This window comes from Fukomys damarensis, unplaced genomic scaffold (assembly GCF_012274545.1).
Source record: "Fukomys damarensis isolate Sample0158 unplaced genomic scaffold, DMR_v1.0_HiC HiC_scaffold_36, whole genome shotgun sequence".
NCBI classification, from domain to species: Eukaryota; Metazoa; Chordata; class Mammalia; order Rodentia; family Bathyergidae; genus Fukomys; species Fukomys damarensis.
The window spans coordinates 16,098,654-16,119,388 of NW_022900948.1; the positions used below are offsets into that span (position 1 = coordinate 16,098,654).

Below are 20,735 nucleotides of genomic sequence, written 5' to 3' on the forward strand. Positions count from 1 at the left end.
TTTCCTTTAATTTTTTTTTTTTTTTTTTTTTTTTTTTTTTGGTACTGGGGATCAAACTTGGGTCCTTGTGCTTGCAAGGCAGGCAGTGGAACCACTGAGCTAAATCCCCGGCCCTATTCTTATGGTGAAAAGCCCAACTCTTTTTCTGAAAACAAGCATACCAGACTTCTTGTAGGAGATCTTATTGGGGCTGATCCCCATTGGCACGATTTCTTCAAATACACCAACACGCAATTCTGGAAAACAGTGAGCTCCTCCTTTGCTGGTCTAGCCAATGAGAAACAAAACAGAATACAGTCTTCCTGTCTCACCCTCAGGTACAAGTGCTAACATAAGAATTAAGATCTGTTTTGTAGTATGATGAAATCATAAGAAACTTCAAATTAGAAAATTAGGAAACCTCAATGGGTCAGTAAGGACCCAGAATGTTTCATATAATTCAATATATTAATAAGTACTGCATATTTCCAAGGTGTACAGAAATACTATATTTCTATGACTGTGAGTATTTAAGCATAAAAGCAAAGAACCACTGAGTAATTCCAATGTGCAATTACACCCTGGCTTTTATTCTAGACCCTAATCCCACCAGCATGACCATTACCTTATTACTTATTGTGATAAAGCATAAAGTCACTTAAACACAGCAGCTCAGTTGTGAGAGCCAACAGCTTCACTGTCCCATGTATTATGTGTATCTTTTAATTCCAGGTTTATTGAAAACACAGTAAACATAGGGGTCTGCTAAGACAGGCAGTCCCTCAAATGAACAAATACATTCAAGTCTTAAGAGTCTGAGGCTGTATAGCTAACAAATCCTTATTGTATATGAAAGGAGACTCAGGTCCAGAGTGGGCACTAGCTGGCACAAGGTTATGTAGTGACTCACTGGAAGAACAGGGATGAGCATGCCCCTTCTACTTGTAACATAAAGGATAAAGAGGGCTTATGTGGCACTGCTTAGTTTCTCTACAGTGACCTCTTCTTCAGTGACCTGTATTGAAGCAGAAGCAGCCAACTCTAGATCTTTTTTCATTTTAAATTTTTCTTACCTTAAAATCATCCTTACACAGATAATCTTTAAATAATGGGCAAGAAAGCATGACTTCCACATAAAGTCTGGTGGCCAATTTGCTCCCACCAACTGTCCCATTGATCCCTTCAGTAGCAATTCGAACCTGAGACACAAGATAATGAGAAACAGGGAACATAGCACATTCTTAGTTATCATTGGGTTGATGAGATTATCAAAAAAAGTTGAGCTGCTACATTACCAGACAAAAATACCCGTGTTTCCTATGAGGTATTCAGTTCATGCATGTAGAACAAGACAATCTGACTAAAACCTCTGGAAAGCCCATCTGCTACAGAGCTGCAGGCATTCAATAGCTAAAGTGGTGAATCAAGAGATTAGCCTAAATCTAGGTGGTACAATAGAGTCCCCCAGAAGCTAGCAGATTTAGGATCAAGATTAGCTGTACTGCCAGGTATGGTGGCGCACACTTGTAATCCCAGCACTTGGGAGGCGGAGGCAGGAGGATTACTGAGAGTTTGAGACCAGCCTGGGCTACACAGTGAGTTCCAGAGAGGTCTGAACTACATAGTGAGACCCTGTCTCAAAAAAACAAAACAAAAAAAAAGATTTAGCTGTACCACTTATTTGCCATGTAGTCCTAAGAAAGTTAAAGCTAATTGACTTCTCTAAACTTTGATTTATTCATATTAATAAAAAAGGGACATAAGAACACCAAAAGTGGGTTTAAAAAATAACTACTGAGGATATATTACTCAAATCCTAAAGTACGGGCATCCTAAAGTACATGTGGTTATCTCCGTATAGTGGTTGGGGGGACTCCACCACTGTAACCCCTACCCCCTAAATTCAAGTCCCAGGAAGGGTGTGTGTCCAGCTCACTGATGTATTCCCAATGCCTAGAACAATGATTGCTATCCAGGGGGCACTCAACACATAAATGAATGTGTATGCACATTGCAGGCTCATGTTGGCTTCTCAAACTCTGTGCTCTCTTTGAAATACTTCATTGGTTAAGGGATCTTACAGCCTAGGGTAGGGCATCTGCTGTATGGGGGCATGGTCTGGTAGGCCTGCAAAGCTAGTTATTTTGGTACTACAGAATCCTTCAGATGAGTTTAAAGATAGATCATCTTTGAAAGGAACCATCTCTAGAAAAAAGTGCTACCAAGTGCAACACTCTGTGGTATCATAGTACTCTCTGGAAAGAGAAACAATTTAAATCAAGGTCCCACATTGTTACTGTTATTCATACACAAGCACATCAGAATTTGAAAGTTTTAAGTGGCTGCCTTTTTTCAGGTTCTCAGAGAAGAACCTGAGTGGTTGACTTACTTGATCTAATTCTTCATAAGCCAATGGTAATGCACAGCTAGTGGCTGTCCAGTTTCATGATGAAGATTCCAGATTACATCCATACTACATAAGAAAGAATGCTGCAGTCTAGTACAGCTGCTCTGGATATGGGACAGAGAAGTAGGAAGCATATGCCACCTCTATTGCACAGGCCATTGCCCACACACAGAAACAGAGCTAAACTAGCCAAAGGGTCAGGAAATCCTCTCCAAAACAGTTTGACCAAGGAAGTTATGATCAGGTACATACTTCTATGTGACTGTTTTTAGGCAGACTAGCAATTATTTCCTATTTTATTTAAATCTCAGAGCCCAAATAAATGGCAAGCCTATCTATTTCCTATATAACTAGGACAGAATAATCTTTATACTCATGTCTTAGATTTGCAATTGCTGTGGTTCTTAAACTGAACATTTTCAAAAGAGCTCCTTGGTGGGCTGGGGATTTAGCTCAGTGGTTCTTGTGCCTGCCTCGCAAGCACAAGGACCCGAGTTCGATCCCCAGTACCAAAAAAAAAAAAAAAAAGAAAAAAAAAAGAGCTCCTTGGTAAGGAAGGCCTTATACCTAAGAAACAAATAAACAACAGCATTTACTGGGCACTGCTAAACAACAGGAGTTTATACTATAATCTGGAAGGGTATCATAATCACCATCTTAGACAAAAGAAGACACAGATGCTCAGAGAAATCAGGGAACTGCCCAAGAGCAATGAATCGGTTGGCAGCACTCTAGACCACATCTCAAAGCTCCAAATCTTTGATCTTTCCAGTTTCCCATGTATCTCCACACCGATATACTGTCAAACCTACCAGGACAAAACAGTGTCACTAAACTGGTATATATTCTTGAAGCCTAGAAATTTGGACCTGAGATCCAGGAAGATGCTGCCACCTTGTGGGTAGAACTTCCCACTACTAGTTCACCACAGGCTGAGCCAAGAATAAAAATCTGCCTCCAAACCAAGGAAAGAGATTGATTTCATATTTTGTACACCCTGTGAGAGCGCTAATCTTTCAAGGGATGGAAGTTCTCTGAAAAGAAATGTTGATATGTATTCATTCCACAAATATTTACTATTTGTTTTACTATGTACCAGAAATTGTGCTAGGACTTAGGGATACAGTGGTTTAAAAAATACAATTCTTCCCCTCTTGGTGAAACTTAGAGACTAAGGGAAATCATATATACTAAGAGTTACAAATAGACAAATACTATGGACATGACTATAAAATGTTATGAAAGAGAGTAATGAGAGAAATGGATTTATATTGAAGGTTAAGAAAGGTCTCTGTAAAGGAAGTATCATGAACTTACTCAAAGAACTAAGTCTTGAAGTAAAAATTAGTCTGGAGAATTATAGTGGGTATGGGAAAGTTTCTTGAAGACAATTTACCTGCAAAAAGGCCCAAAGACAGGAAGGAAAAAAAAAAAAAAAAACACTTCGGTGGGCTCCAAGATACTGAAAAACTTTGCTGCTAGAGTGTGAAGAGAGACAAATGGCATCAGATGAGTGGAAAAGACAGGAGGGCCCAATCACACAGGAACGTAGGGCATGTGAAGGATGTGGGGTTTAGCTCACTGGCGTTGGAAAGCCATACGGAGATACTGAATGTGGGACTGATAGGACTTTAACTTGTAAGATCACTCTGGCTATGGTGTAGAGAATAAAGGGTGGGTGAGGATGGAGGACTGCAGATTAATTTGGGAGCTATGACATGCCTAGGTAAGGGGTGGTGGTGGCTTGGCCTAAGGCAGAAGTGAAAGAGAGAAGTGAATGGAGTCAAGGGATATTTTAGAAGTGAAATGGCAGGACGGCTGAGGATTTAGCTCAGTGGTTCCAGTGCCTGCCTCACAAGCACAAGGTCCAGGGTTCAGTCCCTGGTACCTAAAAAAAAAAAAAAAAGGTAGGACTTGGTGATGAAATAAATGCAGCAAATAAAGTCACAATCTGTTAGAAAGCACAGGTGAGGAAGATAGCACCAACTGATCAATATATTACCTCAGGAAATTTAAACCTGAGTGATACATGGGAAAGATTAGGCATAAGATAATACAGTGTCATAACTGAAGGGGATCTCAGAGGCAATCTACCAACTTATTCATTCAAATTTTGAAAAGTATGCACTCTACACAATGTATATACACATACATATAATCTTAGAGGGCATTTTAGAAAAATAAAAACCATCCAGCCTATGTAGAAAGCATTCTGGTATATATTACTTCCCAACTTTATATACACACAATGTTGTCACGAACATGTATTCAGGGCTTTATCTCCAAATATGAGCTGGGTGTCTGCTACACGCTTAGCCCTGCTCTAATACTGAGAATACATAAATTAAGAAACACAAAGTCCCTGACCTTAAGAAGTTTCTATTCTATAGGAGAGATAGATTACATTTTCAGGTAATAAAATTTTTTTTGAATAGCAAGGGACAGAATGCGACGAGGGCTACTTCAGATCAAGTTCTAGGGAACCAACACTGAAGAAAAATCTGAGGGGAGGCACAAGCCATGTAAGACATAAGGGAAGATGCAGGGTATCCAGGGAAAGGTCATAGCAAGTGCTGCCAATACCTTGAGATGATAAAACACCATCTCACTGTCACATTCTAGGAATGTTGAGAAGCAATTTGGAATCATGCCTATACCTACAGTCTATGAAAGGCCTTTCAAATTTACATTTCACAACTGCTTTGCTATTCCAAGGCCAGCAAATTATCCCTGCTTTTGCATGTAGTTTTATCAGAACATAGCTACAGCCACTCTTTTAGGTACTGTTTATAGCAGCTTTCAAGCTACAACAGTGTTAAGTTTCTTTAATTTATTATCTGGCTTATTAAGAAAAAATTGGCTATGCCATTAAATATTACTATAAATTACCATGTTAACAGCTGTTCTCTACTAAAATGCCCAGCAGGATTTCCCTAACTTTTAAGAACCCAATAATGAATGTGTACAGGTTCTGCAGTTCAAGGTGGGGAAACAAAATGGACCCAGTGCTGGAGTTATATGGAGAAGGTATTACCTTGCCTGTGAGGTGCAGGTGCTGACACAAAGCTGTCTGCCAGGCACAGACCCAGTGGGGATCCTCCAGGTCACTGTAGCAGTAAAAAAGCAGCACCTCTCCTTCCTTACAGTCCTGGCCACTACAAAAAGAAAATCAGAGGGAAAAAGCATTGGAGTTGCCAGCGTAAGAAGGCCACAGTTCACAAAGTCCACTCAGATGGTATTCAGGTAAGGCAAAGGTGGAGCAACTCATGCTCACCTTTGCTCCTACTATGTTCTCCTGAGATGAGAAGACGATTCTTTTCTGTATCTCCTTTACAGAAGATAGTACATGTCTGCACTGAGCTTCCTACTTAACAAAAAGTGAGTTATCTCCTCCTTTAATGGTCATTTTCAAGAGATGAGTATTAATAACTCCATTTTACAGAAAAGCTAAATTGTAGGTCATTCTGGCTTATCCACTAACATAAGGTAGTACCTGTTTTTAATTGCTAATCACACAAAGCACACTTCCATTCCTTCATATAATCCTTTTACTTATGAGAGGTGATTATTCCCACAGGATAGACTTTTCACCTTAGCAATTTCATACTGTTAACAATAAAGCACTCAAGGGCCAGGGATTTAGCTCAGTGGTTCAGTGGCCTGCCTCACAAGCGCAAGGACCCAAGTTCAACCCCGGTACCAAAAAAAAAAAAAAAAAAAAAAAAAAAAAAACGAAACAAAACAATAAAGCACTCAAAAAGTTTAATATATTCATCACAGTTAGGAAATGAAATAGCATAATACAATTTGAGCTAAGAAAAAAAGTTAAAAATAATCCCATTTTCAATAGCTTAAAAAAATCACCTAGTAATCAACCTAATCAAGGAGGTGAAAGACTTCTATAAGGAAAACTGTAGCACTCTGAGAAAAAAGATTGAAGAGGACATTGGAAACTGGAAAGACATCCCCTGCCTGAATAAGAAGAACTGATGGTCAAAATGGCCAGACTACCAGAAAATGACATATGGACTTAATGCAGTTCCTATCAAAATACCAACAACATTCTTCACAGAACTAGAAAAACAAAAATTTATACGGAACCAGAAACGATCCAGAACAGCAGAACACGAATTTATCCCAGAGATGCAAGGATGGTTCAACATATGTAAATCAATAAATATAATACACTATATTGACAGAGTCAAGGACAAAAACCATATGATCATTTCAATAGATGTAGAAAAAGCATTTGGCAAAATTCAACACCCATTCATAATAAAAACCCTACAGAAAACTGGAGTAGATGGTCTTATCTATGAAAAACAACAGCCACCATCATACTAAATGGTCAAAAACTAAAAACCTTGACACTAAAATCAGGAACAAGACAAGGATGTCCACTATCACCACTCCTGTTCAATATAGTTCTGGAAACATTAGCCACAGCAAATAGACATAAAAAAGAAATTAAAGCAATAAAGATAGGAAAGGAAGAAGTTTAACTGCCATTATTTGCTGATGATATGATACTCTACACAGAAGACCCCAAAACTCTGCCAAAAGTCTTCTAGACTTAATTGACAGATTCAGCAGAGTAGCTGGATACAAGATCAACACTCAAAAATCAACAGCCTTCTTGTATACAAATAATAGAATCACTGAGATAGAAATTAGGGAAACAATTTTTTTTGCAACAGTATCCAAAAAAATGAAATATCTAGGAATCAATCTCATGAAGGAAGCAAAAGATCTCTACATTGAGAACTACAGCATTCTGAAAAAAAGAGATGGAAGAGGATATAAGAAAATGGAAAGATATCCTCTGCTCCTGGATAGAAAGAACCAATATAGTGAAAATGGCCATACTTCCAAAACTGCTATACAGATTCAATGCAATCCCGACTGAAATCCTAACAGTATATTTCACAGAACTAGAGAAAAAAATCTAAAAAATTCATTTGGAACCAGAAGAGACCTAGAATAGCAAAAGCAATTCTACACAACTGAGACATGGCAGTGGGTATCACAATCCAAAACTTGAAACTACACTACAAAGCCACTGTGATAAAAACAGAATGGTACAAAGAAACAGACCTGAGGACCAGTGGAATAGATGAGAAAATACAGAAACAACTCCAGACATACTCAGCCACCTCATCTTTGACAAAGGAGCCAACCATCCTCACTGGAGGAAAGATAGCCTCTTCAATAAATGGTGGTGGAAAAACTCGATTTCAATCTGCCAAAAATTAAAACCAGACCCCTATCTTTCACCATACACTAAACTAAAATCCAAGTGGATTAAAGATCTAAATATCAGGAGAAAAAATGAGAACCAAGACCCATCATGTAAAGGTACAAGATACCAATAATGAATGTAACTGTACTATATACCTAAAATGTACCAATAAACTCAATGAGAAAAAAAAATCTAAATATTAAAACAGAAACACTAAACTTGCTGGAAGATAAGTTAGGTAGAACCTTAAAGACATTAGCATAGGAAAAGACTTTATGAACAAATCCTCAATAGCACGGGAATTAGCACAAAAAAACAACTGGGATCTCATCTTATTAAAAAGCTTCGCATTGCAAGAGAAACCACCAACAGAGCTAAGAGACAATATACAATGTGGAGAAATAATTCTATCAGCTGTTCCTCACACAAAGGAGTACTACCTAGAATACACAAAGAATTTAAAAGAATCAGACACCTGAAATATAAAGATCCAATTCAAAAATGAACATCTGAAATGAACAGACATTTCTCAGACACAGAAGTAAAAGCAGCAAATAAACATGAAAAAATGTGCAACATCACTGGTCATTTGAGAGATGCAGATGAAAACAACACTGAGACTCTATCTCATCCCAGAAAGAATGGCTGCTATCATGAAATCAACCAATAACAAATGTTGGTGGGGTTGTGAGGAGAAAGGAGCCCCATTGTTGGTGGGAGTGCAGACTGGTGCAACCACTGTTAAAATCTATATGGAGATACCTCAAAAAAACTAGGATTAGAGGTCTCATTTGACACAGGTATTCTTTTGGTGAGTATCTTTCCAAATGATTTAAAAGAATTGGGCCAGGGATTTAGCTCAGTGGTTCCGCTGCCTGCCTTGTAAGCACAAGGTCCCAAGTTCTATTCCCGGAAAAAAAAAAAAAAAAAAAAAAAAAAGATTTAAAAGAATCATACCATAGTGATACTATGCACACCCATGTTTATAGCTGCACAGTTTCTAATAGGTAAAACTTGGAAACGTCCCAACTGCCATCAACTGGAGACTGGATAAAGAAGATATGTTTTGTTTTGTTTTTTATAAAATGGAGTACTACTCGGCCATAAAGAATGATAAACTAGAGACATTTATAGCTAAATGGATGCATACTGAGGACATACTCTTAAGTAAAATAAATAGCACACACATGTGTAAATACTGAATAGTTTCTCTGGTATGAAAAACTAAAAGCACAAATAAGGATCAAAATATATAATTGACAATGTGAAACAGGAAGAAAAAGTCTAAAGGAGTAGAGGAAATGTGAGGGGTAGGGGAAAGGAAATAAGAAAAATATAAGAAAAGGAAAAAATGGAAACAAAGTCTTTGTAAATAGGGAAGGGTGGAGCGGGTGAAGGGAGGGCAGGGGAATGGGGAAAAAAATAAGAGACAAGAAACATCATATAAAGGTACAATATCCCAGTGATGAATATAACTAACTGCATTGTATACCTAAAATGTAGCAATAAACTTAATGGGGTAAAAAAGGGCAAATGAAATTAATAGATTTCTCAAAATAAAAAAGTATTAATGGCTAATAAGTACATGAAAAAATGTTCAACTCTTTAGCCATCAAGGAAAAAAAATAAAACCAGAACTCTGAGAAGCTCTACTAAGAATGGCTACCATCAAGAACATAAAAACAAAGGGGAGCAAACAGAGCTTGAGGGGAGGAGACTCCTGGCGCTTCTTCTGAGCCTGCAGTCTTGCTGTAGTAGCTCCAGAGGGAGATCCTCTCCCTGGTGAGGAGCATGGAGTCATGTACACCAAACAGGTGATCATACAGGGTTCTAGAAGTTACACAGATCAGACAATTGTAGATCCCTTCAGTTCAGAACATAATGTTATTGACTGATAAAAAGGAAGTTTCACTTCAAAGGGCTATTGGTGCCAAAAAAGATCAGTATTTCTTAGATAAGAAGATGGTCATGAAAAATGATGTGATGAACCTCCTTGAACTAGTTTTTCTCAAAGCAATCTTTATTATGTCCAACAAGGAAAGATCAATCAAATGGCAACAATACCAGATTCTCAGAGACTAAAGCTATTAAGAGAAGTAGCTGGTACTAGATAGAATATATGATGAATGAAAAGAAGAAAGCATCTCTTTAATGAAAGAAACAGAGGGCAAACGTAAAAAATCAATGAGCTGTTAAAATACACTGAAGAGAGATTACATATTTTAGAGGAAGAAAAGGAAGAACTAGCTCAGTATCAGAAGTGGAATAAGATGAGATGAGCCCTAGAATATACCATTTATAAGCAGGAACTTAGTAAGACTCATGCTAAACTGAATGAGCTTTCTGCTAAGCGAGAAACTAGTGGAGAAAAATCCAGACAGCTAAGAATTGCCCATCAAGATACAAGAGATAAGATGGAAGATATTGAGGGCCAAGATAGAGAATTAAAAACAAAGATTTCAGCAATGACAGAAGAAAAACAACAGCTCAGTGCTGAAAGACAAGAGGCAAGTTAAGCAATGAACCACGTTAGAGCTTAAAGCTAAGGACTTACAAGATGAACTGGCAGGCAATAGTGAACAAGAGAAATGTTTATTGAAAGAGAGGCAGAAGCTGCTTGAAAAAATAGAAGAAAAGCAGAAAGAACTGGCAGAAACAGAACCTAAACTCAACAGTATAAAAGAAAAAGAAGAGCGAGGAATTGCTAGGTTGGCTCAAGTTACCAGGAAAAAAGGATCTTTATGTAAACCATAAAGCCACTTTATAGCAAAAGAAGACAGGGATAAAAGGATGGAAAAAGAACTCAAGTCTTTAGATCAGACTATAAATGACAAGAAAAGACAGACTGCAGCCATATATAAAGATTTGGAGGACACAGAGACAAATAAGGAGAAAATTTTGGAGTAATACAATAAACTGGATCAGGATCTTAATGATGCTCAAATAGAAGAACTGGATAGAAAATATTATGAAGTAAAAAAATAAGAAAGATGAATTACAAAGTGAAAGAAATTACCTGTGGAGAGAAGAGAATATAGAACAGCAAGCACTTGCTGCTAAAAGAGAAGATCTTGAGAAGAAGCAGCAATTTCTTAGAGCAGCAAGAGGAAAGGCTTTTTTTTTTGAGACAGGGTCTCACTATGTAGTTGAGTCTGACCTGGAACTCACTATGTAACCCGGCTGGTCTCAAACTCACAGCGAACCTCCTGCCTAAGCCTCCCGAGTGCTGGGATTACAGGCGTGCGCCACCATGCCCAGCTGGAAAGGCTATTTTAAATGGAATAGACACCATAAACAAAGTGCCAGAGCACTTTCATCGAAAAGGAATAAACCAGCCTGTTCAAAATGGTTATCATGGCATTGTGATGAATAACTTTGAATGTGAGCCCACCTTCTACATGAGTGGAAATCACTGCTGGGAACAGGTTATTTTATCACATTGTTGATCTGGATGAAGTCAGTACAAATATTTTAATGGAATTTAATAAAATGAATCTTCCTGGAGAGGTCACTTTTCTGCCTCTTAACAAGTTAGATGCCATGGACATGGCCAATCCTGAAACCAGTGATGCTATCCCAATGATTAGTAAATTGAGGTACAATCCCAGACTTGACAAAGCTTTCAAACATGTCTTTGGAAAGACACTTATTGTCATAGCATGAAAGTATCAACCCAACTAGCCCATGCTTTCACTATCAACTGCATTTTGTACAGCTTCAATTAAATAATTGGTTTTAGGATAAAAAAACATAAAAACATATGCTGGTGAGTATTAGGGGAAAAAGGAACTCTACATTGCTGATAAGAATGTAAACTAATATAACTACTATGGAAGATTCTGCAAGAAACTAAAACTAGAAATTTCATTCAACTCAGCTATATTTCTGGTTATAAATAATTGCATACCCATAATTATACCAGCATAATTCACAATCACTAAACTACAGAATCAACCTACATACCCATGAACAGATGACTAGATACAGAAAATGTGGTACACATAATAGAGTACTATTCAGCCATTAAGAAGAATAAATTCAAAGGCATTTGAAGGAAAATGAATTGATCTTGATGTTAAGTGAAATAAGTCTGACACAGAAATTTAAATATTGTACGATTTCTCTTATTTAAGAAACCCAAAATATAAGTAAAAAGTAAAATAGAGGGGAGGTGGTAAGAAACAGGGAGATAAGACTTTTTGAAGATGAGGAAGGAGATGAGAGAAAGGAAAGAGAGGGGAGGGTAGGGAGGTGCGGAAAGATATGATAGAGATACACAATCAACTTCTCAAAATGAATGCAATTATTATGTATCACAAATATATACCAATAAAAAATAAAAGAAAAAAACTTAAACCCCAGAAAATTTAGATATCAAAAAATTCACTACGTGGGGTCCGAATAAATTCTGATAAATGGTTCATTTATCTGGGTTTGCATATATAAACTCATCTAAATTACATGTTTTTTTTTGTTTTTGGTTAGTTTTTACCCTAACTCGATGTATTTATTTTAAAATGTTTAAATGGAGCTATAATTTACAAGTGAAACACATAGATTATACATGTAGCTTAATCACTTTTGATAGTTGGGTATAACTGTGCAATCCACACCCCTGTCAAAATACAGAACATCCCTAATACCTCAAAAAAATACATGCCTATAATACCAGGAAGCTGAGGCAGAAGGACTATAAATTCAAGCCCTGACTGGGCAACTAAGTGTGACTGTGTTAGAAAAGGAGAGGAAGAGAGGGAGGAGAGGAAGAGGAAAAGGAAAAAAGAGGAGGAGAAAAGAAGGGGGAAGAAGGAGGAGAAAGAAAGAGGGGAGATAGGCAAGGAGAAGGGAGGTAAAGGGCTGGAGAGGCAGCTCAGTGCTAAGGTCCTGGATTTGATCCTATACTGGGGGGAAAAACACAACAAAACAAAATACTATTGTCTATTCCAATTAAACCTTCTGCCAGAAGCAATCTATCATACATTTGTTTTGACCTCATGTAAATGAAATCACCAGAAGCAACCGTTCTATCTTTTTTGGGGGGCGGGTACCAGGGATCAAACTCAGGACCTTGTGCTTGTGAGGCAGGTAGCAGAACCACTGAGCTAAATACCCAGCCTTCTATCATCTTGAATTTGTTTTGCCCTCATGTACATGAAATCAGAATGTAGGCCCTTTCAGCTTTTGTGCTCCAGCATGACGATTTTGTTATTCACCCATATGGTCTTGAATATGTGCAGATCATGGTTCAATATTCATACGAATATGCCAGTTTATTCATTCTCGTGCTATGGACATTTACAGTTGTTTCTAGCCTGTTATACTTAATTAATAAGGTTCAAATGGTATAACTGATAGTGTGAAATAGGATGAAAATGTCTAAAGGAGAAGGGGAAGTGGGAAAAGTTAAGGGAAAAGAGATAAGGGAAAAGAAAAAATATGAAAAAAAGAAAAAATGGAAACAAAGTCTTTGTTAATAGGGAAGGGTGAAGGGAGGGGAGGGGATTGGGGAAAAAATAAGAACGAAGACATATCATATAAAGGTACAAGATCCCAATGATGAATGTAACTGCAATGTTTACCTTACATGTACTAATAAACAATGAAAAAAAAAAGTGCTATGAATATTCTTACTGAAAGCTTTTTGTGGACATAGGTTTTTTTGTTGGTGGTGTCATATACTTAGAACTGGATCGCAGGGAAGATGTCTAATTTTAATAAGAATCTGCTGAGTGTTTTTCCAGAGTGGTTGTACCTTGCCACATTCCTACCAATAATAACTGGGTGCTCTAGTTCCTCCACATTCTCATCTACATTTGCCAAAGTTGGTGGTTCTTAGTTTAGCCATTTTAATGGGTGAGTTATAATATAATAATCTTAAAATTAAACCAAAGTACAGAATGAAAACCTTACCTTATCAGCTGATCTGGGCTAAAGCAGCTTATATCAGGAAGCCAAGCAGACACTTCATGACTGTGAGTGAGGTACTCTTTCAGAAGGTTCTTTCTCTCTGCAGACCTAAGACTCTTTGAGGTACTCAATGTCATAGGCATCTGCTTTAAAACAGAAGCAGTCTGGTGATAAATTTCATCAGCATGTTGTGTTGCCACATGTCTGTGGATGCAGACTGGGTCCATGAATAGCTGCTGACAACATTTCCACCATTTTTCTTTACATTCAAAAGGAAGGGCTGGAATTTGTTTGGTTTTGACAAACAGGGCGAAGGCCTGCAATTACATTATCATTGTTAAGTAATTTTAGGTTACAGTAATGGAAGTTTCAATGAAATCCTTTATATTATCTTTCTACAGGAGTTTCTAGTTTTATGTTCTATATTCTACGGAAGAATTCCCTAAGATAGTAAGTTCTCTTATAAGAAAAGCTAGAAAGTCTTTATATTGTGGAAGTTTAATTGCACCCAGCTCTATAATTTTATTCTCAGGATGTAACATCTAAGTCATTTTGAAATATTTACATTTAATTCATTTTGGCCTTGTACTGTTTTCAGCAGCTTATGTACTAAAACTGGAATGATAAGGCATGGTATCTTATTCTGGCCTTTTCCCAACTTTTCTGGTACTCTTTTTCCATACCTGTCTGAAACATGGACAAACCCAGATACATCGTTTTCATCTTCTCACTCATGCCCTGCTGTTCCCCATGGATAGGTTGTGGGACTCTGGTGGCCTCTACAGAATCTCTCAAACTTTCATATATTTTAGAGGTCACTTCTGACATGAAACATTCTATGGTCCTCTTACTAGGTATTATTTCTCCATCTTCTGAATATAAAAATTACCATTTTCACTTTTCTACTTAATTATAAAAACTGGCTCTGCTATTTACTGTTTGTATCTTTGAGAACAGATAAAACCACGAAAATTATCCAGCATTTAGGGGTTGAGTTTTCATTTGGAAAAAGCCATAAAGAATTATATAAATGTTAAACAACATAATATGTCCTTATCTGGTACAGAATGTAGATGACATCATTCCTTTGCAGTGTGTTTCCCCATCCTGTTTTCAGCCTAACCTTTATTTTTCCTTTCACAATCTTATTAGTTGAATTGAACCAGTCTATTCACTGTTCGCTTAGTATGACTTAAACACCCCTGCTTTCTATTTTTGCTCATACTAATCTTAGTGTCTACAACACTCTTCTTCTTTGAAGGCCACTAAAATCTTACTTAAATGAAAAGACTAAGCATTATGAATATGTTAATTCTTTAAAGCATATATTTAATGCAATTACAGCCAAAATTGGATAAGGATCTTTAGGAAGTTGGCAAGATTGCTCTAAATAAAAATCTTTTACTGCCCATCAAAATCCATTTTGTTTTCTTCCTGGGCAAATGATATTTCCTAGCCTTTTCTGCAATTAAGCTTGGCCATAATAACCAAGTTTTTTCCAATGGAATATAAATGGATGCAACAAGTGACAACTCCAGTTCTGGTCCATAATAACCTATCCTGTGTGCTTCCCTATGTTCTGTTCCTCCTTAGATTACTGTCATGGATACGCTGGGAGCTATGTGTTAAGGCCTACAATAAAACATCATTTTTAGTCCCTGAAAACCAGTATGTTGATAAAAATACCCCACACACCTCTCAAGCCCAAATTCTTTCTGATGTGTTGAACCCCCAACAGATTGGGTTTGTTCGCTATTGTAGCCTAGGCCATCATGATTAATAAATGAGGAAATTCTATAAGAGCAATGACAAAAAACTTGATATACCAGATATAAACATATTTTAGAATTATGATAAGCAAATGCAGTAGTAGCCCATTCTAATAGGCATTTTTAAAAAACCAAAAACATAAATAATGAACACTTTTACTCCTACATCCAGTCTATCAGCTATACTTCTAAAAAATATCCATAATCTTTTGTAGGTTTGCTTTGTTTTTGAGACCGGGTTTCTCTACGTAGTTCAGACTGGCCTTGAACACATTCTGAATTGAAGCCTGGGCTGTATTCAAATTTGTGGCAATCTTCCTGCTGCAGCCCCCTGAGTGACAGGATTATGAGTATGCACCACCACGCCTGGTACAAAATATCATCTAACCACTTATCACTTCCCTTGACTATTATTCTGTTGATCGAAGCCAACATCATGTCTTTCCTCAATTATTACAATAGTCTCCTACTTTCCCTCTTTCCATTTGTATCCCCATAATTTATGTTGCATTTAGCCAAAAAGATATCTAAATAGGATAATGTCATTTCTCTGCTCAAAATCCTCCAAAGGCTCTTTCCTTCTCACTAGTAAAGTCCTTACAACATAACACGGCTCCTTGGACTACTCCAACTTTATCTTCTACCATACTAGCCTCTTGATGAATGGCACCTCAGGACAAAGGGAATATGTGTGTTACTCATATATTTCTTATAATTTGCTATAAGTTGAAATTACTGCAAAAATAATAGCTAAAAGACTTCTATAACCTTTAAATTTCATTTTCAAGGAGAACTGTATGAGAAAAGAGTGGAGAGGTGGTGGCAGCTAGGAAGTTACAGAGGCATCATTATTCACTGACATGGAGTAAAAGATGGCTCTGTAAGAGAGGACAAAAGATTGAAGGCAAGACAACTAAGTCTCAATTGTATTTCCTTGGCTCATTTTCTTTTCTGAACCTTAGGTTCTCTATTGTTAAAAGAAGGATTAAGCCGGGCCTGGTGGCACACACCTGTAATCCCAGCACTCAAAAAGCTGAGGCAGGAGGATTGCTGTGAGTTGAGACCAGTCTGGGCTACATAGTGAGACCCTGCCTCAAAAAACCAAAAAAGAAGGATTTAGTGAACAGTTTCCAAAAGGGGGTTGGTGGTTAATGGTATAGAAGATTACCATCAATACCATCTACTCTCCTCAAATACTCTACCATAACTATGTAGGATCACACCCTGCTCAGGATCCTCCTTTGCCTGGTTAATTCTGACTAGACTATTCCTTGAACTGGAGGCTAATCTCATTGTTACTTCTAGTATACCTGAATTAACTATATATATACATATGTGTGTGTGTGTGTGTGTGTGTGTGTGTGTGTGTGTGTGTGTGTGTGTGTGTGTGTAAATGGTCATAAAATCTTCAACAGTAATCTTACCTTTTTCTTTGCAAATGAATATTTCTTTTTTGTAATGCCATCTAACTCTGCCTTGAGATTGATGCTTGGGTGAGTAAGATTTCTATCTTTTAAATCCAAGTCAGAAAATTTTAAAACACAGGCTTCCTGGTCATCTCCTTGGTTGGAAGAAGTGGAAGAAGGCATTTGGTTTGGTTGCAGCAATGAGGCTGACTTTTCAGTTAAGTACCTGCTAGGATGTAAGCAAAGGAGAAACAGCAACACCAAAGTCTTTAGTTACTTCTTGAAGCAAATATGAAGCTAATTAATCATGCAACTTGGCATTTATTCAGTAAACCAAACTATCTATTCATTCACTCATCCAACAGTATTTAACAACTATGTAATGCCAAACATAGTTCTACCTACTGGAAATATAGCAGCAAAAGAAACAGGAAAAAAAAATCAGTCTTCTTAAGAGTTATATGACATTGAGAAGAGATAATTTAAAAAAAAAAAAAAAAAGTTAAAATGAGAACCAAGACCTGGCACATAAAGGTACAAGATCCCAGTAATCAATGTAACTGTACTGTCTACCTAGAATGTACCAATAAATTCAATTTAAAATTTAAAAAAAAAGATGGGAAAAGTTTATGAAGAAAAACAGTTAAGAAAGTAAAAGGATGGAAGGCCTCTTTAAACACAGAGGATAGGAAAAGCCCTTCCAGAGCAATAGAGTAGCATTTGAGCAAAAATATGTCTGAAGCAGCAAGCCATAGAAATATTTAAGAGTAAATGAAACCAAAATGCACAACTTACAAGCAAAATCAATCAAGCCATGAGCCAGTACTTTATATTATGAATACTTTCTTCTTTTTCCTCCCTAATTTCAGAGCCCTTTTTTTTCTTTTTCTTTTTTTGAGACAGGGTCTCGCTATGTTGTTCAGGTTAGCCAGGAACTCACTATGTAGCCCAGGCTGGCCTCAAACTTGCAGCGACACTCCTGTGTCAGCCTCCTGGTTGCTGGGATTACAGTGTGCACCGAGCTTGGCTTGGGGCCCATTTTAATGAGCCAGGGTATCCATATTACTACTGTGGCTAAATCTTGTCAAAATGGATACACTACAACCAACATAATGCATTCTTTCTTTTATATAGTAAAGCAAATGTTATATGTAACAAATACTAAGAGGCAAGATGAAGCACTGAGAAAGGCATATTCTTTGACTGCAAGTATGTGAATATAGGTAAGCTATTTATGTCTTCTGAGTTCTAATTCTCTAATCTGTAAATTGAGAATAGCAGTATTTACCTTACAGGACAAGAAAGGGTTCAGCAAATAGTAATATTATTATAAACTTTTCAACCTAATTTAATGCTGTATTTTATATTTAACATTAAAGATGGATTTCTCCAAAAATGAGCTATAACATTTTATTTTCCAAAAATGTCCATAGCCATTCCTGGTCTATTTCTCTACTCTCCAAGCTTATATCGGCCCATAGCTGCTCTCAAAATAAAACATGATGGAAGCAATACTGTGTAGCTTCTAAGTCTGGGTCCTAAAAAGGATATACTTGCACTGGCTCTCTGCTTTTAGGATGCTCAGATCCCAACCACTACATTATGAGTTAAAACCAATCCAACTCACAGAGACCACACATAGGGAACTATGTAGAGAGGAACTGATGCTTTCAGCTGAGAGCCAACGCCAAATGCCACTCAGCTGGTTCCAGCCTCAGCCTTTGAGCTGCAAACAGAGACAAACTGACTCTGTTATGCTCTATCCCACTTCCTGCCCGCAGAACACTAAATCATTGTCACTAGTCAATTTGGTAAATTTGTAAATTTGGTAAATTTGTCTCCTAAAAGCAATCCTGAAGGAGGCAGTCTGAGGTAGACACGAGGTTCTGAAGAATGGAAACAAGCAGAGAGGTCCCGTGTTCCAGAATAGGATACAGAGAAAGACTGTCACTGAAAATGAAGAAAATGTGGTACTAGGGACTGAAACCAAGAGCTCCGTACTGAATTACATCACCAGCCCTTATTTATTCTCGAACAGGGATATATAAGTGGCTAAATTGCTTAGGCTGGGACTTAAAATTGCAATCTTCCTATCCTCCTGCTTCAACCTCTGAGAATGCTGAGATCATAATCACTTGCCAGCACATCCAACTTGTGGGATGATTCTTTTGTTTTGTTTTTGTTTTTGAGACAGGGTCTTGCTATGTAGTTCAGGCTGGCCCCAAACTCATAGCAATCCTACTTCCTCAGCCTCCCAAGTGCTGCGATTACACAGGTGTACACCACCATGCCCAGCTTATGGGATGATTTTTGGCTCCTAATTTTCTCACAAAATTGTCTAGCTTTTCAGAAAATCTTATCAGATTCACTTTACGACTACCCTGATGACTACCCAATTTTAAGCCCCCAGCATTTCTTGTTTGGTTTACTGTAACAGCCTAACTGCCTTTTCCCTGTAATCAGGAAGATAACTATTTTTTTTAAAAGTTGGGCTGCCTTTCAAAGATTTCTCAATTTAGTCAATGCCTAAAATCCTTAAAAAGTTCCTCCCCCTTACATCTCAGATCTCATTTTCCACTCCTCTCCCTTTGCTTACTATCTCAGACTGTATTATAGTATTTATGCCTATTCTTTAATGGGTCATTCAGAATATCAGGATCAAGATAGGATGAGTTTTCCTTTGCTCCCCTGTATCCTAAAACACTGCCTAGTATATAGGAGGTGCTAAATATTAATAAGTACTGCATGATACTTGTTCAATAAAATGTTATTGAATAGTCAAAGAAATACCTCAATAAGGAACAGATAGACGGTTGATGTGAACCCTCAGCCAAAGTAAGCATAAGTCAGTCGTGCAGCTTTAGGAGCAGAGACCTTCAGGTAAAGGAAATAATGAGTACAAATTCTTAAAAGGGGAACAAGCTTTACTTATCTGAGAGAGCGAATGGCTGGAGCAAAGAGAAGTCAGAACCCTACTGGCCACGACTGGAAGTTTGGAATGGAAAGTTCATGGAGAGCTTTATACAAGGATGTAGCGAGATCTGATTATGGATTTGCTTTAAACATACAGCCGTTAGGGTTTATGGAAAAATGGTCATGTAAGAAAGGAAAAGATACTAAAGATGATTCCTCACTAGGTTTTTACGTTAAGCAACCGAAGGATGGTGCCGTGTACTGAAATGGGTAAGTCTGAGAGTGGAATAGTTTAGGCCGGGAGAATGAAATTTCAGATAATCGTGGGCAAGGCAGTATGGTTTATGCTCATTAAAAACATCAGGACAAGGGACGTTCAGATAATGTACACATTAACATTTACCCAATAACTATTAGAAACAGATTGTAACACTGAAAATAATCATTTGCTCCTTCTTAAACAGACAACTCGGAGGTGAACGGCAAGACCGCCAACGCAGCCAGCTCGCGTCGTGACGGGTCTGTCCATCCCAGGAGGAGGCTTGTGTGGCGCCACCTTTCGCCCAGGCACTAACCCAAGCGCCGGGCCTGGCCCAACCTCTCTGCCGAGCTTCCGGAGACGGCAGAAACCATGAGGTGGGAATAAGATAAGCACGTACCCGCGGGTCCCGATCTTTTCCAGTTCTGTCCTGGACGAACAGCCTTAGCCTAGAAAATGTCGCGGGCCCCGCCCTCTAGCTACAGCCGCGCCGGGTGCCTGCGTGGAGGGACGCTCGTGACGTCACCGCGCTCCGCGGGAGTAAGCGCAGGGACAGCCGGGAAAACGTCGCGAGGGACCAGGCTGAGGCGACGACAGGGGTCGCTCCTGTACCTCTCGCGTGCAGACCTGATTCGCGGCCGGCGGTCTCCGGCTAGCTGCAGCGGGGGCGCCTTCTGCGTGTCCCCGGAAGCACACAGAGCAGAAGGCGGGAAGAGGAAACAACCGGCAGCAGAGGAAGGCGGCTGCATGCGGACCAGTCTCCCGTAGCCCAGGGAGCACGCAGACGCCTGCCCCTCCCGGCCCAGCCCACCCAGCGGCGACTCAGCGCGCGTTTCCGGGAGCCGTCACGCGAGTG

At 38.4% G+C, this 20,735-nt stretch overlaps 1 protein-coding gene across 2 annotated transcripts in view; it reads right to left on the reverse strand.

The window, feature by feature from the left end:
• Positions 1–20,359, reverse strand: part of Tstd2 (thiosulfate sulfurtransferase like domain containing 2) — a 29,655-nt gene extending 9,296 nt beyond the window's left edge. For both annotated transcript variants that reach the window (XM_010614414.2, XM_010614413.2), the window contains exons 1-6: positions 20,280–20,359; positions 16,726–16,933; positions 13,536–13,849; positions 5,421–5,541; positions 1,053–1,178; positions 162–267 (exon numbers count right to left, since the gene is read on the reverse strand). In XM_010614414.2, the coding sequence (XP_010612716.1) occupies positions 162–267; positions 1,053–1,178; positions 5,421–5,541; positions 13,536–13,849; positions 16,726–16,890 (832 nt within the window). In that variant the 5' untranslated portion in view covers positions 16,891–16,933; positions 20,280–20,359. The remainder of the gene's footprint in view (positions 1–161; positions 268–1,052; positions 1,179–5,420; positions 5,542–13,535; positions 13,850–16,725; positions 16,934–20,279) is intronic.
• Positions 20,360–20,735: the final 376 nt, after the last annotated feature.